Here is a 26,143-nt window from a genome sequence, read left to right on the forward strand (position 1 = left end):
ATCATCACTGGAGGACCTCACACACCCACACTTAACATAGAGGGCACTATCATACCCAAACCAGAAATGGATTGGAATGAAAATGATAGAAGATTAGCACAGTTAAATGCAAAAGCTGTAAATATACTTTACTGCTCTTTAGATGTAAATGAATTTAATAGAATATCCACTTGCACCACCGCCAAAGAAATTTGGGATAGACTTGAGGTCACACATGAAGGGACCAATCAAGTTAAGGAGTCTAAGATAAACATATTAGTACACAAGTATGAACTGTTTAAAATGGAATCTACTGAGTCCATAACTGATATGTTTACTCGTTTTACTGATATTATAAATGGGCTTAAGAGTTTAGGAAAGTCTTATTCTAACTCTGATTTGGTGCGTAAAATTCTCAGGTCTCTACCAAGGAATTGGGAGGCCAAGGTAACCGCTATTCAAGAAGCAAAGGACCTCAACACACTGCAGTTAGAGGAGCTTCTAGGATCACTCATGACCTATGAGTTGACAATGAGGCAAAATTCAGAAGATGAGGTCAAGAGGAGAAAGCCTATTGCCCTAAAGACTACCACCCCTAGACAACAAACTGAATCGGAAGATTCAAATGATGATGAAGATATTGATGAAGAAGGGATGGCAGTGCTTGGGAGAAAATTCAGAAAATTCATGAGAGATAAGAATAGATTCCATAAAAAGAAGCCCTTCATTAAAGGTAACTCAAGCAAAGAAAAGGGTAAGGACAAAGAAAAGGAGAAAGAAACTCCCATTTGCTATGAGTGTAACAAACCCGGGCATTATAAGATAGATTGCCCAGATTTGAAGTGGATGGCAAGAAAATTGAAAAAGAAGAATTTTATGGCCGATTGGAGTGAGAGTGAGGAATCAAGTTCGGAGGACGAAGATCATCAAGACACGGCCCAAATATGTCATATGGCCAATGACGATGAGGTAGATTCTGAACTTGACTGCGATTTTACTGTTGATGAATTACATGATGCATTTTTAGAACTCATGGAAGAACATAAAAAGGTAATTAATAAAAACAAAGCTCTAAAAGAAGAAAATCAATCTCTCATTAAAGATAAGATAAAACTGTCTCATAACTACGAAACATTAAGTAGGAAACTTGAAAATGAAACCAAGAACTTAATTGCTGAAAATATTAAGTTAAAAGAAGATGCTGAAAAATATAAAACTTTGGTAGATAAATTTACTCTTAGTTCTACCAAATTAAATTTGATTCTTGATAGCCAAAAAGCTGTATATGATAAGGCCGGTTTAGGATATAAACAAATAGAAAACAAAAATTATTAAAGAATATTTTTGTAAAAGCTAAAAATGAAAATATTACTTGTTATTATTGCAATAAGTTAGGACATAGAGCATATGAATGTAACTTTAGAAAGTCTAGTCAAAACAAATCAAGTAATAATCAAAAGATAAAATTCAAAAAAGTTTGGGTTCCAAAAGGAACATGGAGTACTAACCCTAAAGGACCCAACTTAGTTTGGGTACCTAAAGTTTCTTCTTGATTTTGATTGCAGGTGTGTCTTGCAGCTGACAAAGTTGAAAAACGTTGGTATCTAGATAGCGGGTGTTCAAGACACATGACTGGTGACGAAGATCAATTTGTCACCTTGGAACCAAAGAATGGTGGAGTAGTAACCTATGGAGACAATGGTAAAGGGTATATCATTGGAAAGGGTAAAATTTTCATTGCTCCATCTGTTTTTATAGAAAATGTCTTATTAGTTAAAGGTTTGAAACATAATCTTCTTAGCATAAGTCAGTTTTGTGATAAAGGATTTAAAGTTACATTTGAAGCATCTGTATGTATAATCACAAATCCTAAAGATAATAGTATTGTACTTGTAGGACAAAGGCAAAGGAATATTTATTTAGTAGATTTTCAAGAATTAGGCAAGAAAAATGGTTTATGCTTAATTACTAATGAAGAAAAGAAAAATGAAACTAGTTGGCTTTGGCATCGAAGACTAGGACATGCTAGTATGGAATTAATATCAAAACTAGTTAAGAAGGAGTTAATAAAAGATGTGCCAAAATTGACTTTTGAAAAAGACAAAATATGTGGACCATGTTCATTGGGAAAACAAACTAAGTCATCCTTCAAATCGAAAAATGTAGTCTCAACAACTAGACCATTTGAACTCATACATATGGATTTATTTGGACCTACTAGAACTACAAGTCTAGGAGGGAAGAAGTATGGACTAGTTATTGTAGATGATTTTTCAAGGTACACATGGGTTTTATTTTTGGCACATAAGAATGAAGCATTTTCAGAATTTTTGAAACTATACAATAAAATCATAAATGAAAAGAAACTCACATTGGTAGCAATTCGAAGTGATCATGGCACGGAATTTGAAAATCAACACTTCGAGGAATTCTGCACTAAAAATGGAATATCACATCAATTTTCAGCACCTAGAATGCCTCAACAAAATGGGGTTGTTGAAAGGAAAAATAGGACATTGGCAGAAATGGCACGCACAATGTTGTGCGAGTCAAATCTTCCAAAGTACTTTTGGGCTGAAGCTATAAACACTTCTTGCCATATTCTAAATCGAGTCTTAATACGACCTATAACTAAGAAAACTCCTTATGAACTTTGGAACAATAGGAAACCAACTGCAAAATATTTTAAAGTATTTGGATGTAGATGTTTTATCTTAAATAATGGCAAGGAGGACTTAAGTAAATTTGATGCCAAGTCAGATGAAGGTATCTTCTTAGGATACTCCACATCTAGCAAGGCATACAGAGTATTCAACAAAAGAACCTTAGTAGTGGAAGAGTCGGTCAATATTATATTTGATGAGTCTGATAGTGAGTCTGCTAGGAAAGAAAGTATTGTTGATGATGATACAGGAATTATAGACTTTGAAAAGTTGAATATAGATGACGTGCCAAATCAAGATAAGGGAGAAGATTGCCTGCCACCACAACCCCAAGACGTGCCAAAAGAATGGAGGTATGCACATGGACATCCCAAAGACTTAATTATTGGTGATCCATCTCAAGGGGTAAGAACTCGATCTTCTCTTAGGAATTTAAATGATTATCTTGCTTTTGTTTCACAATTAGAACCTAAAACTTATGAAGAAGCTGAAAAAGATACTAACTGGATAAATGCCATGCAAGAGGAATTAAATCAATTTAAAAGAAGTAATGTATGGACATTAACTGAAAGACCAAAGCATAATTCAGTAATTGGAACAAAATGGGTATTTAGAAATAAATTAGATGAAAATGGAGTAGTTATAAGAAATAAGGCTAGACTTGTAGCTAAAGGATACAATCAGGAAGAAGGAATAGATTATGATGAGACGTTTGCTCCTGTAGCTAGATTAGAAGCTATAAGATTACTTCTAGCATTTGCATGCTTTATGGACTTTAAATTATATCAAATGGATGTGAAGAGTGCATTTTTAAATGGTATTATTGAAGAGGAAGTATATGTAGAACAACCTCCAGGATTTGAAAATCATGAATTACCAAATCATGTGTTTAAATTGCATAAGGCATTATATGGATTAAAGCAAGCACCTAGGGCTTGGTATGATAGACTAAGTAAGTTTCTCATTGATAATGACTTTTGTAGAGGAAATGTAGATAAAACTCTATTTCTCAAAAGAAAGGACAAAAATCTACTAGTGGTACAAATATATGTAGATGACATAATCTTTGGTGCCACTAACGATACTCTATGCAAAGAATTTGCTGATTTAATGCATGGAGAATTTGAGATGAGTTTGATGGGAGAATTAAGCTTCTTTTTAGGATTACAAATCAAACAAACCAAAGAAGGTATTTTCATTCATCAAACTAAGTATACAAGGGAAATACTGAAGAAGTTTGGTAATGAAAATCATAAGGGAATTGGCACTCCAATGAATCCCACTAATAAGCTAGACAAGGATGAAAAAGGGAAAAGTGTAGATATTAAGCTCTATAGAGGACTAATTGGATCCTTGCTCTATCTTACGGCTAGTAGACCCGACATTGTATTTAGTGTAGGGATATGTGCTAGATATCAATCGGATCCTAAGGAGTCACATTTAAGTGCAGTTAAGAGGATCCTTAGATATTTAAGAGGAACCACCACCATTGGATTATGGTACTCGAGAGACTCATGTCTAGATTTGCTCGCATACTCAGATGCAGATTTTGCCGGATGCAAATTAGATAGAAAGAGCACAAGTGGCACATGCCAATTCTTAGGAAACAATTTAGTATCATGGTTTAGTAAAAAGCAGAATTCAGTAGCACTATCCACAGCCGAAGCTGAATACATAGCTGCTGGTAGCTGTTGTGCTCAAGTATTATGGCTCAAGCAACAACTAGAGGACTATGGTGTTAAACTAGAAAATATTCCTATTAAGTGTGACAATACGAGTGCTATCAATCTCACTAAAAATCCAGTTCAGCACTCTAAGGCCAAACACATAGAAATAAGGTACCATTTCATTAGGGATCATGTGCAAAATGGAAATGTATGCATTGAGCATATATGCACGGAAAAACAATTGGCCGATATATTCACAAAACCACTGAGTGAAGATAGATTCTGTATGCTCAGAAGGGAATTAGGTATATGTGATCCTTTTATTGAATGAATATGAAAGGAAGTTAGTAGTCTCATGATACATTCTTCTAACTTCAAAAATCCCATGAAACATGAGTCAAATTTATTGTCTATAAATTTCTCACTCATGTATCAATGTCCCATAAGGACCTTATAAGGATTAAAAGCGAGGAAAACTTTTTAGAAGCAAAAAGGGAGAGAAAACCAAGTTCTGCACTTGGGTCGACCCAACCCAGAACAAGGGTCGACCCAACGTTGAGTCGACCTAAGAAAATTCTTGAGTCGACCCAACGTCGGGACCCCACTGTTAAAAGGGGGCCCGAGAGCTCATCTAGGGCACTGTTTGCCCTTTGTCTTCTTCCGAAAATCCTTGTCCCCACTCTCCAATCTCCACTAGACTCCTCCAAACAGTAGATTTCTTTAAGATCTTGGAGAAATGGGTCCTAAACGAGCCGTAGCCAAAAGATCCGGAAGAGTGAGCCGAGTCCAACAAGAGGAAAGGCGCCCTACCGAGCCTTCTCCCGTGTCTCCACCGCGTGAGGCACGTGCGGAGGTCCCTCCTCCTCCTTCCCCCTCAGTGCTCCTTGCAAGATTTGCGGGGAGGCCGGTTACTACCGGAAGAAGGATCCATTCGGAGTTTTTCAACCAAGAAGGATTTCGAATTTGGGAATGGATCCAAAGACAAGGATGGGAGTATCTTTGCTCCCTTGATGTGGTGATATACCCCGGGTTAGTCCAAGAATTCTACGCCTTCCTCAAGACTGGTATGGGAGGGCTTGTTTCAGATGTTAGAGGGGTTCGGATCCGTGTATCCGAGGAGAGCTTGAGTGAGCTTCTACACCTACCTTGCACGGGAGCTATTCCGGAAAGATCAGATAACAAAATGAGAGCTCTTCAGCTGATCATGGAAAATGAGAACTTCGATTTCTCTCAGAAGGTAATAGCTAGTTCTCTTTCCGCCGAGATGAGGTTGTTGCTTAATATGATAAATAGAATTTTATTTCCGAAGACCGGGAGATTCGATCTCATCTCAGAACGAGATCTTGCAGTTATGGAGTGCATGATTAGGGGGATTCCCCTAAATCTTCCGGCCATGATATTGAGGCAAATGAGAAAGGTAATAAGCAGCAACAGGGTATCATTGCCTTATGGCATGATACTTACATTGATCTTCCGTCAGCACGGGTTACCTCTCGAGGAGGAAGCATTCAAGAATCTGCAACCCACAGACACGTACACTGCACGGTCACTCATACGCATGGGTTATGAGAAAGTGAACGGGCAGTGGATACATACTGGTGCAGGCATTCAGGGTGAAGCACCAGAGGGAGAGGCACCAGAGGGTGAGGATGAGGAGCCTATGGATCATCCTACTGCACCCTCAGAGGCTGGACCATCGTCATCTGCTCCTCCGACAGATACGGATGACTTCTGGAGCAGGATGACAGAGCTCATGTCAGCTCAGGCGAGGACTATTACTGACGGGCTCACGAGCCGATTAGACGCCCGGTTGGATGTCATGTCTGCTGATATCAGTGATCTGAGGCAGCAGATTGGAGCACTCCGGAGAGAGAGGGAGACACATGGACCATCTGTGCCACAGGCTGCTGAGTCAGAGATATCGGCACAGAGTCATCCAGCTCGACGTGCTCCACGCCAGACTCAGTCTCACCAGGCTCGACCTCCCCTCGCCACGTATGCTAGAAGGATGAGGACTAGATCCCAGCCATTAGATTCCCCCTAGGCTGATCTTAGTATCTATGTTTAGAGCCTAGGCTAGAAATCTAGTTCTCATATGTATCTTGCTTTTTCTCATATGTATTTTGCTTTTGCCTTATATCTTTAAATCTTGATTGAGGAACATTGTACTTATCTTTATTTTGGGCATTATTGTATGAAAATGTTCCTATTTTGATCAATGAAGTCTGAAGTTTGTTCTTTATTGCATCTTTTCCCATATATATGTTTTTTGATGATAACAAAAAGGGGGAGAAGAGAAGGAAAGAGTATATAAAGGAAACGAGAAGAAAAGAGTATATAAAGGGGGAGAAGAAAAGATAGAGTATTCACTTCGAGAAAAGAAAGAGTATTTCATTTGACAAGTTGAGAAAGAGTGAGTAAAGAAGTTATGAAAAGAAAAGAGAAATAAATGGGCAAACAAATTGAAAATCATATAAGAAAGCTTATATATCTAAGGGGGAGCAATTTGTAACAATGAAAACCATCAAATCAAAAATTTCTATCATAATTCAGAATTTGGCACATATAAATTCAAAATTTGGCACGCTCCTCTCTCACCCCGATACATAAGCTGAAACTCATATTTTATCTCAAATTTTTGAAGTTTCATTGCTAATGAATTATAAATGAAAGGGGGAGCCATTCAAAAAGTCAAATTGGCAAATTTTGAATAATATAGGGGGAGATTTCACTTATATATATGAAAAGCTGAAATTCAGAAATTCAATCCCTTTTATAAACTGATTTTAAAGACAAGTATCAATAGGCTTATACTCTTTATTTTGTAATCATCAAAAAGGGGGAGATTGAGGATGATAGTGTTATTTTGATGATTAACAAGCAATTATCTAGAGCTTGCTATAAGTTAAATTGATACTTCATTTATAAGTTCATTACTCTCAGTATATTTGTTTAATTGAAAATATATATATGGTCTTGTTCATTTGGATGGATCTAATCCTGAGAATGCAGCAAAGTGTGAATTGAGTCGACCCATAGGTTGATTGGGTCGACCCCGGGACTTAAAGGAATCATCTGGCACACTCCTGCAAAAACAGCACAAATGAACAGTGAGTTGGGTCGACCCAAGGTAGGCATGAGTCGACCCAACCTCCAAAGAACCTCAAAATGCAAAGGAAAAATGCTCTCTGGATTTACTGAGAGGGTCGACCCACACAGTGGTTGAGTCGACCCAAGCTTGAGTCGACCCAAACCCTGAGAGGGTCGACCCAAAGGCAAGACAGAAAGACAGACAGAAAATGGTTCTCTGAAATTACTGAGAGGGTCGACCCAAGAAGAAGTTGAGTCGACCCAAGTGAACTTTGAGTCGACCCAAACCCTGAGAGGGTCGACCCAAATGGAAGACAGAAAGACAGACAGAAAATGGCTCTCTGGAATTACTGAGAGGGTCGACCCAAGAAGAAGTTGAGTCGACCCAAGTGAACTTTGAGTCGACCCAAAGAATGGTTGGGTCGACCCAAGTGAAGGAAGTTTGAAATTCATGTTTCTGTGTTCTCTGAGAGGGTCGACCCAAGGAATGTTTGAGTCGACCCAAGGCCAAGTTGGGTCGACCCAAGGACAGGTTGAGCCGACCCAAACACGGGCTGAACAGTAACGGCTAGTTCTGCAGATGTACTTTTTGTCCTTCCCAAGGCATGTAACGGCTAGTTTTTCAAATCTGACCAATGGGGCTTGTCCAAGGAAGGTTGAAAACTATTTAAAGGGGCACTATTCATAAGAATAAATAACTTTTGAGTGGGAAATCAAAGTATACACAAGAAAACCAAAGAGCCCTAATCTTCTTCATCAAGAGCTTCATTCAAAAATCAAAGAAAGGGATTGAGCAGATTCAAAGAGGCATCAAGAGCTCCTTCCCCCATTGAAGAGTGAAGCTTCCTTGACAAAGAAGAGCCAAGCGACTTCAAAGCGATAATTTCTTTCTAACTCTTCTTCATTGCTCATATTGTTCTATATGCTCATTTAGGAGTTTAAATCTTTTCTTCTCATTTGTTTGAATACTTTGTAAAGGTTCGTTGGTGAGCCCGCAAAACCAACAAAGGTTTTTGGTAAACCCGGAAAACCAAAGTTGTAAAGGTTCGTTGGTGAGCCCGCAAAACCAACAAAGGTTTTTGGTAAACCCGGAAAACCAAAGTTGTATAGGTTCGTTGGTGATCCCGTAAAACCAACAAGGTTTTTGGATTGTGAGCCCGGAAAACAATCCAACTGTAATCCGCGAGATTATAGTGAATTCCCAAGGGTACGCTTGGGGAGTGGACGTAGGTGCTAAGGAGAGCACCGAACCACTATATATTGTTGTGTTTGGATTGTGTTTTTGCTTTCATTCTCTCTTGCTTTACTTTCTATTCTTGCAATAGTTTAACTCACTCTAATAACCTAAGTAAGCATCCATCGCAGTTAACTAAGAAAGTTTTAAAAGCACTAAAGTAAAGAAGAAACCAATTCACCCCCCCCCCCTCTTGGCTTGTCACCTTGGGCAACAGAGCTTCTTCCAAAAATTTCTGGCACAGCTAAACTAGCTTTTCGAAATTTTTATCAAATACTTTTATTTTATCTAAAGGTGCTTCGACCCTTTCGGCCAGGAGGAAATCCGGAGCTTGTTCCCCTCCGTCTTCCTTACCACGGCCAAAAAGTGCAAAAGCCTTTGAACGTGACAAAGCAAATGTAGGAACATCCCGTGCAGAATCTGATCTACCCTTCCGACACAGTGACATTGGCTGAATGCATCCAAGTAGATCACCTCAAACTTGTGTCACAATCTCAGTAGCATGACCACAAAATGAGTGCAGTAAAAATGCAGATAGTTTACTTAAAAGCATAAAAACCCATTTGTTGAAAGCATGATTAAATTATTGAAACAGGGTAAAGCAGGATGATGAACGTATCCGTTGCTGCTGTTAAGGGTTTAAGCTTTCATTCTCAATACAGACATTTCAATACAAGGGATAAGATTTAGACTGACAAACATGGTTGGAAAAAAGAATAGTTTGTGAAACATTGAATTCCAGGTAAAACCCTATTAATATGCTAAATTATGTAAATTAAAAAGCTCTGACACGGATGCGCACACAAATCTTGTAGAGGTTTTTCAGCGGCATCTCTCTAGCAGATCCAAGCAGCTTCTATGACAAATCTAGCTGCTATATGGAGAAGGGCATCTGTCGATTTAAGGGATGATGATTTAACATCCTACTTGGTGAGCTTGCACATGTATTAGAGAGAGGTCGCAGCAAAAATCAAATTTTGTGGTTGAATCTTATTAGAGCAAATTTGAAGATAAGGGTCCCAAAGATCCAAATCAATAATCTTAATCTACATGTCTTTGATTAAATGCTAGAAAATTTTAACTATTTTGGATGTTTTCAAGACATAAATCAAATTAAAACATCATATTTGTTATTTGAATTATCTATTAAGAAGACAGCAAGTCTCAGTAAAAGCTTTCTTGTTTGATAGGTAGCTTAGTGATAGTTGATTACATTCAATAGTTTGAATTTTCATTTTCGCACAACTGATCATGATCTACACCTCTGAAAATGGCTAGAAGCTAGAATATCATGCTTCTTGGAACCCAACATGGTGGGTTGTTGGTCTGTAAAAGAGCAAGAGAGCAAGAATTTTCTTTGTGATTAATATTGTGAAAAATTGAGAGAAGACCTTGGTGCAAAATAGAAGCTATAAGAGGAGACCTTAACACGTATAATTGGTTATAGAGGAGGCTTCGACACATTTCCTACAAGTGATTATAAAGGCAAATACAATGCCGATACCAACTGAAGAAGCAAATATAAGAGCAATAGAATAAACCTACTTTGATGAAAGGTATTAAAGATTCCAACATATGTCATAAAGTAACTGACATATAGCCTCAAAAAAGTTGATATATACTAAATAAATAGCTCATAACTTTAAAATCTCATAGTATGGCAATACATACTAAATACTTCTAGTAATTTTTGCACCGTTTTAACCTCACTGCTTAGTACGATCAGTATTTAGGCAATCGGATGGCATTCATAGCTGAAGTATCTGAAGAATCCATCTCAAACACTTCAAATATATGTTATGAACCAAGAAATTAGCTTGAATTTGCAATCGCAAGTTGCAACTTATGATGAAAAGCAGGCTAAGCAACACATCGAAAACAAACCGACATGTTTTGAGAAAGGATGGGTTAGACTTCCAGAATATTTGTTAGTCCATAAAAATTTTCAGATTATACAAATGACCTGATAAGATCTAATTAGATTCAAATCTTTAATATCTAGAACTCCATGAGATCTGCTTAGGATATTGCAGGAAACAAATTTGATAAGCCAACTAAAAGTTTATGGTGTGACATGGCAAATGCATAAAATTCCCTTTTCATAGCCTCTCATCTTTCCAATAAAAGAGTTCCTACCATTGTATTCACAATCAATGACCATAAAGGCTTCCCCAAGTTTCATTCTTGAATAGAAGCAGCTAATACGTTAACTATCAGCGTAATATCTGATATCAAAGAATTAAGAGGTTGTTTGGTTACCTGCATCTGGGCCTCCGATGTTACATTCCGGTTGCAGGTAGACAGATGCAGGTGTTTGGTTCTTTGCAAGAGTCATTAAACCATCACCTCCTTTTCTTCCCAATACTCATATGATAATAACATTGCTATGATTACAATAATTCAAAAATATCATGATATTATTATAATCCTTATAATAATAGTTCTTACATGATGAAACAATAATTATCATGATATTATATAGTAATGTAATAATACTATATATTCGTAATCTAATAATATAATGATAATACAAAGATATACAAATATCATAATTACTATTACAATAATATGAAAATATTTATTATAATATAGTTACTATCAGTATTAATTATTTCAGTAAAATAATATTAATATTGATATGAATTAACATATTTTCATATTATATTATATAATCAATATAATTATAACATACTATATATTATTGTATTGTTATATTTATATTATTATAATTATATAACACAATAATATAATATAATAATGTCAATGGAGGTACTCTTATCATGTTAATTACAATATTGTCTTTAAATTTTCTTTGCATGGTGGATTCTATGCACCTCTGGTTGATTTTATAGCAAATTTTGGTGGATTCTGGGATCGATGATGACACATTTGGTACATTATGGCGAGTCAACTGTCCTGTGGATTTTAGGTAATGGAGAGCGCCTTCGATATATAGCAAGATAAGTAACTAATATCTTTAATCTTTTAATGCTTTGTTTTATTTTTTTCCTTTGGTTTTCTAAAATTTATTGACCTTCTTTACTCCTAAAATTAGCTTAATTCCTGCTTAGCTAGTTCAATCTTTTGCTCTTTGATGCTCATGCTGGGCAGTCAAGCCTATTGCAACTCTTCTAGTATCAGAGCACAAGCCTAAAATTTTAGTTGCTTTCAAATTCTTATTTTCCTTCAAATATTAATTACATTCAAACTCTTAATTGCTTTCAAACTTTAACTTGTTTGAAAATGCTTGCTTAAGTTTTCAAATTAATTTAGGATTGTACTGCTTGGAGTTGAACTCAGGCCTTGTTAATTGATCTAGTTCACCAATTGATCTAAGGTCCCAAATGGTTGATCGGCTTTCACCAGAAAATGGAGAGAATATTCCTGTCAGGATCACTTAGTTAAAAGCCGACTTAATTACTGGATTGATCAATGTTGTTTCTCTTACCGTTAAGAGAGCCACAATGCACTTTTTTTTTTTGGTTATTACTTTTCTACTTGAGAGATGTGAATGATTAGATCCATGTGTCTTATCTATAATGGTAAGGGGGTTGGGTGGTCCTGCTTTGGTTTACTTAGTGATGTGGAGCACCTTAATTTGTCTTCCACTTAGCATCCCACATTCCACACATGCAATCAAACCCTAGCACAAAACTTGCTTGTGCTAAATCCTAATTCACATTATAGTTTGATAGTCCCATGAGCAATTAGCCCTATCATGCTGCCAAGGGCCATTTACTATCCTAAAGCTTTGCACACATCTCAAAGTATATGGCAGTAACTCATCCACCATTAGATCACTTTTGATGGTAAGATTCCCACAGTTAGATCTCTAATCGATGGTGGGAGATCCTAAAGCCAACAAAGCCCGAACGTAGCCTATTCACAATCAGTTTTGTTCTAAAAGCACAATCTTACCATTAGTTAGATCTAATTCTTCAATGTTAGATCAAATTTGAAGTCAGCAATGAAAAAAGCCAACAATAATAGTTTTTGTTCATGCATGCACTGGCGAAAAGCTTCCACACTTGCCCAATAAAGCCATGTCAACCATAGATCCAGCGGACAATGCCAACTCTCAAGTTTGGATGACTGATCAATTTATATTGATCATCAAGGTCATAACTAGCATTATTGCCTTTGGAGCAAGAGAGGGGTCCATAAAGAGTGGAGAAAGAGCATAAGAGAGGCAGATTAAGGAGGTTAAAGTTTCTTTGATAATGGAGAAAGAATAAAATAACAAAATTTTATGAATTTGCAAATTTGCCCTTTCTCCAAAACTAGCTTATATGCTGGCTATGAAGGCAAAAATATCCTTTGGCAAAGATAACAATATTTTAATAGCACCATCCAGCTTTCAGCTTAATGATTCGCATTAGGAGCGATGATATGGATAAATTTGTTTAAAAAAAGCAATATTGGTTAAAATGCAAATTGTAATTTTGTGAGGGTAAAAATATAGCCGAGCAACTTTGTTGGGGTATATATAAAAAAATTCATAACTAATCAACTCAACACATTCCATGTAGATACATTTACACAAAAATCTCCAAAATATCTCCAAGTATGCAAGTATTGGTTAACAACATATGCATACTTTTTCCGATGTCCATAAAAAAAGATCCTTTGATTGAAATGCTTATTAAGATAATGAAACAATTTCATGTGAACATGTAAGAAACATTGTTGAATAATTATAAACTATAGTAGGGATGGTAGGGCTACCTTTTTGTGGATTGTGTTGTTAGGTGATTTACATAAGTTGGGTTGATCATGTTGACTACAATCAATGCCAACATTGAAAGATATAAGAGTAGCTGTCTCAGATGGTTAGCATTACTAATTTAAGATGATCATGTAGGTGCAATCTCCTACTAACCCAAAACAACAAGCATGCAAAAATGGAGGTGGGTTGGCGAAGGGGGCGGATTGGAGAAAGTAGCGAGAGGGACGAAGAGAGAAGGAGAAGAATTATTATTTGTAAGGTCTGTTGCAAAAAGGGAAAATCAACAATCTGGAAGGCTTGATGAAAGTTAAGTATTAACTTGTGTAACATGATATATATATATATATATATATATAAAATGGAGTTTGAGGGATGGGAGAGAAAGGAGGAAGATATTGCTCACTGAGGGATGGAGAGGGGAAAACCAAACTCAATTGAGAAGATGGACAGAAAGAATAGAGGACATGACAAGTCTCACATAGCAATGCCACATTAGACTTTGTTTCTTTTAATGATCAAAAAACTATATGAGGGATGAAAGAAGAGAAACGGGGGCTCACATGGATATGATCTACATTCTTATTAAAGAAATAAAATCATCGGATTTCTTTGTAATAATACCATCTTTGTTGGATAAACTCTCATTATATTAAATATGAAATTTGTGCAACATGGAAAATGTGGTTGTGTTCTTTCCAATTTTAGGAATAATGCAACCGATATGCTTGTTTTTATTGCGGCAAGGATTAGGGAGAGAAGAAAGATAGAATTTGATTTTCAATATGTTTATACTATGATTTTACTTATAACTGACACATCATGTAGACTATAAGGTATTGACCAATCGATGCTTTCAATCCTAATCTTTCAAGTAGATTTCATGAATGACAGAAGAAAAAGATAGCAAAACAAAATCCATTTAATAGTCGGTAACACTCCAATTCAAATATGTTGCATTTATTTCAACCTTGATAAGTTTTTTTCTTTTTCAAATTTGGCTCAACATTAATTTTGAGTCTTTAATCAATTAATGTTCAGTTGCGTAACATTTAAAAGAAGCATGAAGCATATGTTTGAGTTAATCTTGAGCTTAACTTGAGCCATTCAAATTGATAGCCCTAGCCACAATCTCCCTCCGCTTTAAAAGCACCATTCCATCTATTGCATGATGTTTCTCACCACCTCTTCGCTTCTTTTTGGCTCCTCAAGCTTTAAGTGGGATGTCTTCTACTTCCTACTTGTGCATGCATTCAAGGAGAACAACAAAGAAGTAACAGAGAGCCACTAGAAAGTTGATCAATAAGCAATAAATGAACAAAAAAAAGAGAAAGGGGTGCACAACTCTAGGTAAGAGGAAGATCCTCAAATTTTCACTTTAAAAAAATGTTATAATACCTCAATCCCACAGTAAGATCCCATTTCGATAAAGTTTGATCATATGAGGTGTGAACAGACCCCAATCAAACCTTAAAAGTGTTATAGTCCTATGTTGACTAATAAAAGAGTGCTATATGGATTAATTAGCTTGGATTGGTCCTCCTTCCAACAGCTTGAACTTTTGGACTACGAGTCTAAATAGTATCAAAGCCGGATCCATTATGCGTCACAATCTTTATTAGTTATGTGGTTTCTTTACTAAGGGATACTAGGGTCAAAAAAGATCAGAAGCATGGATAGGCCTTTCTCTCTAGAGTAGAAGCTAACCACGATAAGAATTGTGATTGAATGGAAAAGGTTATTATAGTTGCTTATTAACTAATAAAAAGATGCTACATATGGCATATTTAGCTTGGAAGAGATTAATGTATTGATCCGGTCCGTGACAAAAGGCGGCCCTAAAATTTGGGCCTGTCGAACAGACCGAAAGGAGGATCCGAAACCCATCGTTCTTGAAACCCCTCCACGGCTCGCTCCCCTCTTTTTTGTAGCCTTCGAAAGACCAAGTCCACGGAGAACTCATATTAAGCGCGAGAAGGAAGAAGCCGCAGCGAACAGAGAAGAAGAGGGAGGAGGGAGCGATGTTCTTCCACATAACGCTGGAGCGGAACATGCAGCTCCACCCCCGCCACTTCGGCCCCCACCTCCGCGAGAAGCTCGTCGCCAAGCTCATGAAGGACGTCGAGGGCACCTGCAGGTCTTTCTCCTCCTCCTCCTCCTCCTCCTCCTTCTCCTCTCTCTTTCTCTCTTTCTCGCAACCCTAACCCTAACCCTAACCCTAACCCTAACCCTAACGGTAAGCGTAAGAGTGTCCTGTGTCATAGCGGCCGGCATGGCTTCGTGGTGGCGATCACCAACGTGGAGGACATCGGGAAAGGCCTGATCCGGGAGGGCACCGGCTTCGTCACCTTCCCTGTCAAGTACCAGTGCGTTGCCTTCCGCCCCTTCAAGGGAGAGATCCTCGAAGCCGTCGTCACCATGGTCAATAAGGTCGAGCCCCTTCCCGTAGAACTATATTTTATATTTTTCTTTTTCAGAAATTATTATTATTTTTGTTTGTTTGATCTTTTTGAATTTTGCTTGCGTCCTTGCAGATGGGATTCTTCGCGGAGGCTGGGCCAGTGCAGATCTTCGTTTCGAATCATGTGAGTAAAAGTCTTGGCAATTTAATTGAATGCAAGATAGAAAGGGAATTAAACTGTATGAATATTGACATTATAAAGAAATTATGGTGTCCCATGAATCAAAATTATGCATGTGTTTGTTTGTCTCATGGCGCTTGTTGTTCGGATTATCTTTCTCTCCTTTTCTCATATTTTGTTATCTCTTTTAGTTGATCCCGGATGATATGGAGTTCCAGTCTGGGGACATGCCAAACTACACGACATCTGATGGATCGGTACGCTCTGTTCTTGGTTCTATATGGTTCGTCTGATTTCACATTTGCAAGTGAAATTAGATGTATATTAGTGCTTTCACTATGTTGATGGAATTTGTGATATTTATGTTTATAGTTGCAAAAGAAGATGTCTAATGGGTGTTCACTGTTGAAAGTTAATACTGGCTATCTTTCTCCTCCATCCATCAGATATGTTGTCTAGGTGATGGTTTTGGGTTACAATTGATGAAGTATGATTTGGGGGATATATGAGTAAGGCATACATACGTATGTCCAAATAAACTAGCTCGGCATGGAATTTTGGTATTTACCAATTTCTTCGAAGGATATGAGTGGTTAATTGTTTATAGAAAGTGAAGTTTAAACCTTGGTTATATATAATTGAGCAATACCATGAGCTTTATTCAACTTATCATATGAATGATCAGTTTGGGAACGTAGGCGAAATTCTTCATAAGACTCGTCAGCCACAAAGCTGCAAATTTTCTTCCCAAATGCAGAGGATTCTTGCAGGAATATCCTGCAGACATCGGGCCAGTTGGCCCACCCAAATGCATCTCCTAAGGGCCCACCAAAGTTTCGGCCTAAATCCTAGCTTGTAGGCCTGTTGGTCTACTGGAAGAAAAAGAAAACCACGAGGTCTTTTTTCGTTCCCACAAGATCAGAGTTGATATATGCATGCTCAAATGGGATGCCCAATTCATGAATTCAGCAGGAAATTGAGCCCAATTCTACTGAATTACCCAAATAGGCCCTGAAAGGTGGGGGAAACCCTCTAATTTCCACATGAGAGAAGCTCATGCCCCCTGTACACCTTATTGAAGTATCATCCTATACAAGTATCCTACAAATGACCACCATTCTTATAACATCAATGAAAAGAACCACCATGTATCGCTCTTTCATGGTTTTCTCCAGAAAATGTTTATCAACCCCCCTTTGTCAGATGCTCATGGACTCCATATACTAATGTATTCTATAAGTACAGGTGTCATGGGGTGCATTGGCAAAGAAGCATATCCATATCTTTTCATTTCCTTCAAAATTTCAATTCATCTGAGTATTCCATAAAGGCTGAAATTCATTTTCAACAAGAGTACCCCATTTTCCGAATATGTATGATTGAATGATGTATCACTCATTTTACATGAAATGAGACAATTCTTTTTTATGTCATCTGGATGCTTGGGTCCATTCAAAAAATGATGAACGAACTTTTTTTCCTGGATCACAAGGTGTTGGTTCCTTGGACTCCTTGAGATTGATGTCTGAAAATTCAGAGTGAGTTTTATGTAAAAGAACAAAGATGATGAAGTTTTGAAAATGATGCATAACTGAACAAAATGATTCTTTTGTAGTAAAATCAATTTTAAACATACTTAATTTAAATAAGATATTTTCTATATGAATCAGATTTCAAGAGTTTTCTTGTCTTGGTTCTAACCAAGTTAGTACGAGTACCCAAAATGGGTTGGAAAAGCATCTGTTAGAACTTGTTCTAATATTCTAACTGAAAAAGGGAATATTTAGTATTGTTATTATTGTTGTTATTGTTATTATATTTTGTTGCGACACAAGAAAGGGCACATGTCAGACCGATCAGCCTTGTGCTTCCGGTGCTTAAATAAGTGGTGTGGGAAGTATCTGTATGTCTCTCTCCATCTGTATGCCTCTACTTCTCTCTCTCTCTCTCAAGGCTGTGCATTAGTTTCTTCTTAAAGTGGGTTTTCATGTGATGTTCCCTGAGCTTTTTAACATTGAAATGAAAAATGTTCCTCATTGGAATACACCTCTTCTCTTCTGCTTCCTCTGTTCTTTTTATTTAGTGATTTCTTGTGTTAATATTTGCTGCAAATGCATTACTTTTTGCTTTCTTGTATGGTTTTCTGCATGAATACCACCTAAGTTCTTCGTCTAATCTGTCCTGTACCAATTTCTTTGTGAGTAACAAAATATTAACCTAGATCTAATGATTTCTGCACCTGAATGATAAGTCTTATCCTGCAGGAATGTTTGAAGAGCACGAAGTTCTTTTTACATAATTTGATCTTTCCAAACCATGTGTAGATCCTAGTTGATGTGAACTTTGCGTTAGATCCCTTAAATTGTTCCATTCCTTTATTTCCAGCAAACCATGAGATTCATCAAGAGCAACAATTCTGTACAGCTTTCATGTCGACTCTAGTAGTGTACCTTGTTGGCAGAGGGGTGTATTGTGCTGTATCGATCTATACATGTAAGGTACTGGGATGAGGTCTGGTATTGGGATTTCAAACCCCTCTTAGGCAGGGTAAAAATGTTTGGGTCTTCAATTTTTATTTTGTTCTTACGGATGTGCTTCCCTCGCATTTTGCACTGAGCCACTGACAAATTCCATGGTTTGCCATCTATATAGTTAATGCAAAGTGAAGATATCATGCCTTCTCTAGGCAGTCATGAAAAGCTCAATCTTCATCCCCTGATAAGAGTCAGCTACTTTCAGTCAAAACTGTTTCTTGTGCTGTGATTTATGTCTCTGCAGAGGAACCTGTATTCATTTTTAGATGAAAATTGATCTTAAGCCAAATCCATGACTCCTAAAAGGCTTGCAGAGCAGAAACTAAGAGAGAACAGCCATATGATCTGAAAGATGTAAAGACATCTAGAAATTCTGTATTTTCTGAATTGAGTGTCTATACTCGTATTTAGTCGCTTCATATATTTCTTCTCTATCTCCTTTTAGCATCACCTGTTCTTGTCCTTTTAGATTGTATCATAAATTATTATTTTTTCACTAGAAATCCTTCATATGGTCAATTTTCCAATTTCTTCCTTTATTTATGCATAAACAAAACAATATTAGTTTTAGATCTATATATTCCTGGACCGAAAGCAGAAGCTTTTGCTTGCTGGAACTTCCAGAAGGCACACATGTTTTTGGCATAGAGATTTTCTTTCGAAGGGCCCTAGAAATCCTAGCTGATTAGACCTTTGCATTCAAGCTAATTCATCAAGTCTAGGAAACTGCCCGGTTATTTCTTGCCAATGTACTTTCAGACTCATTTATCATCAACATACATGGACAGGTGAAGCATTAAAACATTTCAATACATTTTTTGGATTCTTATTCAGCCAATGATTCAAATCGCAAGGATTGGTGCTGTATCAGCGGCTGGTTGGTCCATCATGATCCTCAATATGGGGCCAGTATACCTTGATACAATATAGCAAAAAAATGTGTTCCAAGCAGTAAGGTTGTCTTGATATGGCATGATGAGTGACACGGTGCAGTATGATGTGTACTAGGGACCCCTATATCCTAGATGGTGTCAACAGTCTTTTGATCCATGAATCTACCTGGTGTCAATTGCATTTACCTCTTTTGTCATCCTTTTGAAGTCCATATAGCACTTCCATGTCAAACCAGTGCCTTGTTGATTAAGCCAGCCGCCTTCTGCTCGGAAAAGAAAAAATTCCAGATTGCACTTAATCTCGCTAAACCTACCCATGTACTAATTTGGTTTCCAAATCAACCATTTAGCGTTCATGGTTGACTGAAGGACCCTTGTGCTGGTAAAGACACTCTTGTTTCTTCTTAAACTAGTGATGAAGATGCCCCGAGTTACTTTTTGGCCACAGCGTTCATATTATGAAAGTTTTCAATGTTTCTGTTTACAATCATATTATGATGATTAGGAGAATTGAATCTGTGAGTTTGATGTTGTAGGCATTCTTCATGTTGCATTCTTTGTTTCAATTTGAGACTAGTGTGGTCTGACATCCTTGAAGGAAAAAAAAGCAGCAGATTTACTTTGATTTGAGTTTAATTGGTGACTGATTATTCATAAGATAAGCATCATGTTTGTGTTCAAAACCAGATTTGGTTGAGCAGAGGAAAACACATACAAAGGGTTGAACACAACTTGGAGTGTCGCATCAGCTTTAAATTTTGAAATTCCTTGAAGAAGAAGAGCGAAGTCCACATTTCAGTCACATCAGATTGACATATGGCTGTGGGCCTGTGGTTGCCCCAATATATAAAGCCATTGGGAGATATCCTGAGTTAACTGTACTTCAAAATGACCAGGGTTCAGTGGGTAAATTCATAGGTGGGGGTTAGGTGCCAATGGCCTGGCTATGAGCCCTGTCTGCATTATTATTCAATACCACTGGTGGGGGACAAAAGGCCCTTCCAATTGTCTAAATGGGGAAAAGAAAGAAAAACAAACTCTACTTCGTGCTAGTTGAGTTGCATAGTAAGGTAGCTCATCAGGGATTCTTAGTGCTTTTCACCACCCGTGTATCTTTTGAAAAAGGTCAAACTAGGTGAAACAGGTCAAACTCCTAGTCTGATTATGTTATCGAACTTCTATCCTGCTTTTGAGGACCACAGGAACGAGGCAGCTAAAACATGAAGATGTGGGGCCCAAAATTAGTCTCAACATTACTATAAGAAATATGGATTGATTTTCTATAATAATTACAGCATGCCTCTGGAAGGGTGTTGGCATGAAATGAAAATTGATTCATAGACCATTTATACCACCCGTAAAGACTTACAAGAACAGGCGTAAAAAGAAACTAAAACAATCCCATAATCCAAAAGCTGAGGATGGAGTCTAATATTCTAAAGCTGAAATACAAATATATTGTAAAGTCATCTACTCTTCCTTTTCTACTTCGTTTTTTTTTTCTGCATAATCAGCCAACTTACCACATTCATCACATGTTGAGTGATTGCATTTCCATTAATAATTTTTTTTTTCATGAACAACCATTTGTATCTTAGTCCTTGCTCATTGCCAGATTAGACTTTCGATGCTTTATAGTCCGATACCTGATTCTGTCTCCATGCAAACACACTTCCGAAGTAAAAACTGTCATAAGAGTTTTCTTTTAATGCTGGAAAGTATGCCATTGTGAGTGTGACACTCAAAACTTTTGAATTTGTCACTACCAAATGAATTGCTAAGGTTCTGCTTTCATTTTGCCAATTTTTTGCTTTTATTTTTATAGAAGTTCTTCATGTCTTTTTAATCTTGTTAGCCATGGGCGCCTTCAGTCTTGCAATATCCAATTGAGATCTTGGTATTTTTTATTATATACCATTGATTCACAGCGTTTGCTGAAAAATAATAAATGGACATAATTTTTTTTGCACATTTGAAATCCAGAAACAAGATTTGCTTCACATAAATAAGATTTCACCTATGGCATAGTTGGTTAGCAACATAGCGTGAAGCCTCATGATCAAATCAAGGCTTAATCACAAAATGAAAGTTGCCAAATTGTCCTGGTATTTCCTTTAGGTTTCTCCAAAACATCACTTCTACAAATATTTCTAATGCATGTTTTGCTATATCATAAAATTTGATAAAATAATGAGCCCCACTTCTTAAGTTTCTTTAAGTTGAATTGCTTTCTGGGTCTTCTCTTGGGGAAAGAGAAGATCCATGCAAATTGAAACTTGTCTGAAATTTTTATATCTGACTATACCAATTGTTGATGTTTTGTAGGTCAAAATTCAAAAAGACAGTGAGGTGCGGCTGAAGATTATTGGGACACGGGTTGATGCAACAGAAATTGTATGTTTTCTCTGCCTCTTATTTTGTGCTGCAAATTTTAACTGCTGAATAATGAGACTTGTTTGCAAGTAAATTTCTTTTAAGGGCATCATGAGATTAACTTATGTTTTACTGGCTGTCACCTTATTTTCTATCCTTAGTTTATTTTGTTACTTTATAATGCTTTGTTTTATTTGCTGATGCAACTACTTAGGGTGTGCTTGGTTCACTGTAAGTGGCTGAAAGTGAGAAGTTGGATCATAGAAGTGATTTTCAAATGTGTGATTCAGTGGATGCTAATTTATGCACCGAAGTACTGAAGTGACTTGGGCTGGGGTAGTCTGAAGTCACTTTCGGGTACCTTATATCCTTGGCTTCTGACCACCGATAGTGGACCAAACATGCCTTTGTCGAATTCTCTGTTACTCTTTTGAATTCACGTTTGGTGTATACATGTGTTATCCTTCATGTTATCCAGTTTGATCATTTTAAACATCAGGTTTTATGTGGACTTGCCTTCTTTATAAATACACAAATATCTTTTGTTGATTTTTCTAGAATTCAAGTGATAAGCAACATATAATGCGATTATTTACAGGCATCAACTTTTTGTACTACTCTTAATCCTTGATTTATAATTTTTTTTTTCTTCTTGACTTTCCAGTTCTGCATCGGTACCATAAAGGATGATTTCTTGGGTGTGATCAATGATCCAGGTGCAGCTTCTTAGTAACATCATTGAGAGAAACACGGTGCCAAGAAGATGGTGGGTGCATGAAAACTTTTGCCTTCAAGTGCAGTGAAAATTTGAAATTCCTGGCACTACTAAGATATTTGTGGTGGTGCATTTATATTAAAATCGATCTGTCCTGTGGCATTTAGCCAAATCGAGCCAGTTTGCCCTTAGTTTGCTTATGGTCCTGAAAAATGAAAAAAATAGAAAAATGATTAGTTATTTGTTACTGAATACAATCCTTGTTTTCATTGGCCTGCTCTCACCTGTTTTTGTTTGCCAGAAAAGTTGAATGATATCTTTTAAGTTGAGACCTTGGTCTTTCACCAGAGGAACTGACTGCGTTTTACTTAGGCTGCCGATATTTTCCAGGGCAAAGTCTTTTTTCGTTTGCGGGGGTAAGCAAAGGGCTCCAAGGAGACTTCGCTAGCATGGGGTTGAACAACATAATGCTGTCTAGAAGGGAAATTGGACCACCAAAATCTACTACCAACCATCTCAGCTCTCTCTTTTGGCAGCCAATCCTTGGCCTGTTTTTGGGGATGTTCTAAGTTTTACTAGAACAGGTTTGCAAGAAAAATTAAAAATGAATTGAGTATTACAAAAATAGCTATCTGGTTATCTTCCATAACGCTTGTTTTTTCAAATCTAACAAGTCAAAACCTGAGAATTGTACCAAAAAAAAAACCCTGAGAATGGGTTTTACAAAAAGCAAGAATTTTCCTATTTTTTTAATAAAATCTATGTTACAAAGAATTATGTTTTATAATTATCTTTTGTACGGGTAGTCAAACGTTCCTTTAAAAAAGTGTGGGCGACTTTAAAAATTATTTGACATTGTTTGGTTACCACCGATTCCAATCATATGTAATGAGAATTATGGTTGCAATTGGAATTATGGCAATGGAACTGCAATTAGAAAAGTTGCTTTGGTTGTATAATAGACTAAAGCAAATGCATTTATAGCTGTTTGGTGGTATTACATTGAAGGGGATGTGATGATCTTGCAAATAACTTGGTCAGGTTATCCTCTTGGAAATAGTGAATTATGAATTCTTAAATTACATTTGACTAATAAATGATAAGTTATTATTTTTTTAGTATTACATAATATAAAATAATTAATTCATTATTTAAATATAGTTATTACATACTATTTATTATTCATTAATATATATATTTATAGTAATTATATATTGTTATTATTATTATATTATAATAATCATGATCATTATAATAACAAATATCAGTATCATTATATTATATTGTAGTTATATATAATAGTATTTCTTAGATTATTATATTATATTATAATTTTATACAATATAATTCATGATATTGTAATGCAATATGCTCTAGTTATAATATTATTTATAAAGCATAGTACATGTCATAGCATTAAAATATAGTTAAATATTTGAATTAATATGATATATTATTGGTTTTTTGATATTTACGAAAGAGTTTATGTTAAATCTTTGATAAAAGATTTCTGATTTAAGAATCATTTATAGGTGATCCAAATGGAAGATGCATATCGGTGAAGATTATACAATTAATTATTATGGTACATAAATTAAAAATCCAGTTCATTGGATATGATCAAGATATTTTTAAATATGGGTAGGTCTGGATGATAAAATTATAGTAAAACATTGTATCATGCTATTAGAAAAGCTTATTGTTGCATTCATTCGACATTTAAATTAGAGATCATCAGAATACATGAATTTCGGATTTGATTTTCAGTTTAGATGGTTAATTATTGAATCATGTGGTAAATATTATATAATAATAATATTCTTATAAAAACTATTATAGCATTATAATGTTAACTATTATTTAATGTTGTAATCATAATTATGATATTAGTTATGTTGTTAAAAATATATCGTATATCAATGTAATGATCATTATATGAGATATAATCATATATAATTAATATGTATTCATAATATATATTATATAAAATTAGATCATACTTATTATGTCAATACAAGAATATTAAAGTTGCAATGCAGGTTGACTAGTTGAGAGGGTTAGAGAAGACAATATGGGTAGGATAGGAATTGCAACTTAAGTTATGGTAAAAAATGACTGCAATTCCAATTACTGCAATTAGGTTTTCAACCTGTCCAGAAAATGAAAAAAAAAGATGACTCTAATATAAGCTCCATCAGTTGTTGATTGCCCTGGAAGTTTTATTTAATGGCATTCTAATCGTAAAGTTCATTGATAGCTAACTGCCTCCTGCATGGAGGAGTATTTAGGATTGCAGACAAGCCAAAACCGGTCGAGTGGACCTTTGAGCTGCTTAGGCCTGGCTTGTCATGTGAAAGGGTATTGGAGGTTGAACTTAAATAGCTTGATTAAGCTTGCTCTTTTCCTTATCGAGCAAGCCTATTAGTGAGCGAGGGTCAACTTTATTTTTATATCCCAATCCTTAAACTTGATTGTTGTATGAGACTAGGTTTAAATAAGAGGGCTTGAGCATGGCATGTTTCTTGATGGAATCAGCTCAATTGAGCCAGTTATTAACTCTAGTTGTTCATAGGCAGCATGGTTCATCTATGGCCCCCAAAATGAGTGAAAAGCACTGATTTGAACATGAACCATGCACTCAGACCCTCTTGTGATGGTTCTAACAAATTTATGCAACGCTCATATAGTTTTGATTCATGTTGTGTGCAATCATATGCACCCACATCTAAATATTGATTAGATAACAAGAAACAACTTATAGTTTACCTTTTAAAGGTTATAAACTTATAATGCATAGGGTTGAAAACGTATCGGATACGAATCATATATTGGTATATCCACACTTATATCCATATTTTTCAACAAAATACGGATATAGATATGAGTATTAGATGGACATAGAAGTTAATATTTATATTTGTTCTGAAAGATACGAATAATACATATATATTGGGCCAGGTTGGGATGGGTTTGGGGGCTTATAAACCACTGCCCCAAGCTCAGCCCCATTGATTAACGGGTCAAGAATGTGTGATCCAATCTCTTTAAGATGTGGGACAAAATTGAGTGGGCCATGGGTAGGCCTGGATATGCATGCTTCCCTAGATGTCAGTGGGCTTTCTAGACCTAAATCCTGATCCAACACATCCCTGACTTGCTTTGTACCCAAGCCCGAGGTCTCAAAACCATGAATGGGATTTTATTATTCGAAACCAAGTATGCTCAAACCATTCGGTCATATATGCATCTTGCAAGCAAAAATCAGACCCAACCTTTTGCTATCCAAATGAAACCTCTTAAAATCCACGTACAGTACCCTCTAGGAATGGGCACGGACACACCAAGAGAATGGATTGGATTCTGGTAGCACCAAATTGTGGATCACACACACACACACAGAGAGAGAGAGAGAGAGAGAGAGAGAGAGAGGAAAGGTGAAAGGACAGCAGATCTCGGGAACCAAGTCATCCATTGTGAAGGAAAACATGTGAATCCAGGTGCTCGTGAAAGCTAAAAATGTTTGTGAGGTGGATCTTAAAATCTTTTTAAAGTTGTCATCTCAAGTACATACATACACCCATGCTCTCTCTCTCTCTCTCTCTCTCTCTCTGCATTACAAGTATCACATGCGGAAGGAATTAGTTAATTAGCTACATGGCCAAGGTAGAATAGCCTTGTTCCTTAAAAATA

At 36.4% G+C, this 26,143-nt stretch overlaps 1 protein-coding gene across 1 annotated transcript; it reads left to right on the plus strand.

Moving 5' to 3' along the window:
* Nucleotides 1-15,270: 15,270 nt before the first annotated feature.
* LOC120108099 (DNA-directed RNA polymerase II subunit RPB7) lies at nt 15,271-22,750 on the plus strand. The gene is made up of 6 exons (XM_039121647.1): nt 15,271-15,493; nt 15,621-15,786; nt 15,891-15,941; nt 16,130-16,195; nt 21,691-21,759; nt 22,403-22,750. The coding sequence occupies exons 1-6, from the start codon at nt 15,378-15,380 to the stop codon at nt 22,466-22,468; spliced, it is 534 nt and encodes a 177-aa protein (XP_038977575.1). The 5' UTR covers nt 15,271-15,377; the 3' UTR covers nt 22,469-22,750.
* Nucleotides 22,751-26,143: the final 3,393 nt, after the last annotated feature.

Source organism: Phoenix dactylifera, unplaced genomic scaffold (genome assembly GCF_009389715.1).
Source record: "Phoenix dactylifera cultivar Barhee BC4 unplaced genomic scaffold, palm_55x_up_171113_PBpolish2nd_filt_p 001171F, whole genome shotgun sequence".
NCBI classification, from domain to species: Eukaryota; Viridiplantae; Streptophyta; class Magnoliopsida; order Arecales; family Arecaceae; genus Phoenix; species Phoenix dactylifera.

Bases quoted from the DNA above. Each gene is read 5' to 3' on its own strand.
- LOC120108099 (XM_039121647.1), top strand. From the start codon at position 15,378: ATGTTCTTCCACATAACGCTGGAGCGGAACATGCAGCTCCACCCCCGC. The intron at 15,494-15,620 runs GTCTTTCTCCTC...CCTGTGTCATAG, and splicing joins GACGTCGAGGGCACCTGCAG to CGGCCGGCATGGCTTCGTGG. The intron at 16,196-21,690 runs GTACGCTCTGTT...GATGTTTTGTAG, and splicing joins ACACGACATCTGATGGATCG to GTCAAAATTCAAAAAGACAG.